This window comes from Gadus morhua, chromosome 6 (assembly GCF_902167405.1).
Source record: "Gadus morhua chromosome 6, gadMor3.0, whole genome shotgun sequence".
In the NCBI taxonomy this organism is placed as follows: Eukaryota; Metazoa; Chordata; class Actinopteri; order Gadiformes; family Gadidae; genus Gadus; species Gadus morhua.
The window spans coordinates 26,402,592-26,404,011 of record NC_044053.1 but is presented as its reverse complement, the minus strand read 5'-3'; the positions used below and the strand labels follow the sequence as shown (position 1 = coordinate 26,404,011).

At 39.1% G+C, this 1,420-nt stretch overlaps 1 protein-coding gene across 2 annotated transcripts in view; it reads left to right on the top strand.

Moving 5' to 3' along the window:
- The first annotated feature begins 269 nt into the window (after positions 1-269).
- The window catches only part of isl1a (ISL LIM homeobox 1a), a 6,161-nt gene continuing 5,010 nt past the window's right edge, over positions 270-1,420 (top strand). Inside the window, exon 1 of one of the 2 annotated variants that reach the window (XM_030359818.1) lies at positions 270-591. In XM_030359818.1, the coding sequence (XP_030215678.1) occupies positions 564-591 (28 nt within the window). In that variant the 5' untranslated portion in view covers positions 270-563. The remainder of the gene's footprint in view (positions 592-1,420) is intronic. The other variant, XM_030359817.1, reaches the window with a different exon arrangement.

Genomic DNA, 1,420 nt, shown 5'->3' with positions numbered 1-1,420 from the left:
AGCCAATCAGCGTCCCAGAAACGTGACGTTCTGTCGCCCTACGTCAGCCCGGCCGATGCCGATAGAGGAGCTCTGAGGCTCCGAGTGTTGGAGTGAGAGATAAGCACGGGAGAGACCCCATCACTGTGTATACTATAGGACCCAGCTTCGGAGCACAGTCACACACACACACACACACACACACACACACACACACACACACACACACACACACACACACACACACACACACACACACACACACACACACACACACACACACACACACACACACACACACACACACACACACACACACACACACACACACCACACAAACACACACACGCTCACACACACACGCACACACACACAAGCTCGCTCTCACCCACACCTCCCCGCCTCCAGCCCGCTCAAGGCACTTCTTTCCCGGCAGTGTGCAGCGCGTTGAGACCCCGTCGCTCACCCTGACAGACCGCCGGCGGCCTCACTGTCGCGGGAGGAAGAAGCGCACTAAAAGCACGCTTCAGGAACAGTGGCACTACGTTTCTAAAGTGGACCTAACACCGCCCTACTTTCTGGACATGGGAGACATGGGGGACCCGCCGAAAAGTAAGTGAATTTCATTGTTGGGTAGCGTGAGGGAACTTGTGGAAGGAGTTGCAGTGTTGAGGATGATTTCAATGTGGTGAATTGGGAGAATATGAGATGTGTTGTTTCTCTGTTCTCTGGTGAACTTGCAGCCCACCAACTTTCTCTGAAACACTGTGATAAGTTGGTATAGGGGGCTGATTGATCTCAGATGGCATGAAAACATGAAATAATGAAAAATATTACAATTTATTTATTGTTAGTATTATTGATGAGTATTATTATTATTATCGTAATCATTATTATTAGAGATTCGATAAGATATTATTATTATTATTATTATTATTATTATTATTATTAAGAGAAAACAAGGGTCATCCATCAGATGAACTTGTGTAGGATGTAGAATGTTTTGAAGACCAAAGAACATTCTAAAGGCTTTATTTAAAAAAATATATTTATTAGGCTACGTGATTTAGTTTGTAGAGGCTACAATAATAAACAATACCTACTAATAACGATAAGAAAAAAGAAAAGACTAGATGTGCGTTGCTACAATTGATCGTATAGGCCTAATAATAATAATAATAATAATAATAATAATAATAATAATAATAATAACAATAATAATAATAACAATAGCCTATAACAATTGTATATGATTATGCTTTTATCCATTATTAATATCATTATTATTATTATTCATACTAATGTTGTTATTATTATTATTAATATTATTATTAGGCTATTATTATTATTATAATTATCATCATCATCATCATCTTCCATTGCAGTTGGTTAGTAAAAGTAATTGCAGTATTGAAACATATTGTTTTTTTGGGGGGATTTA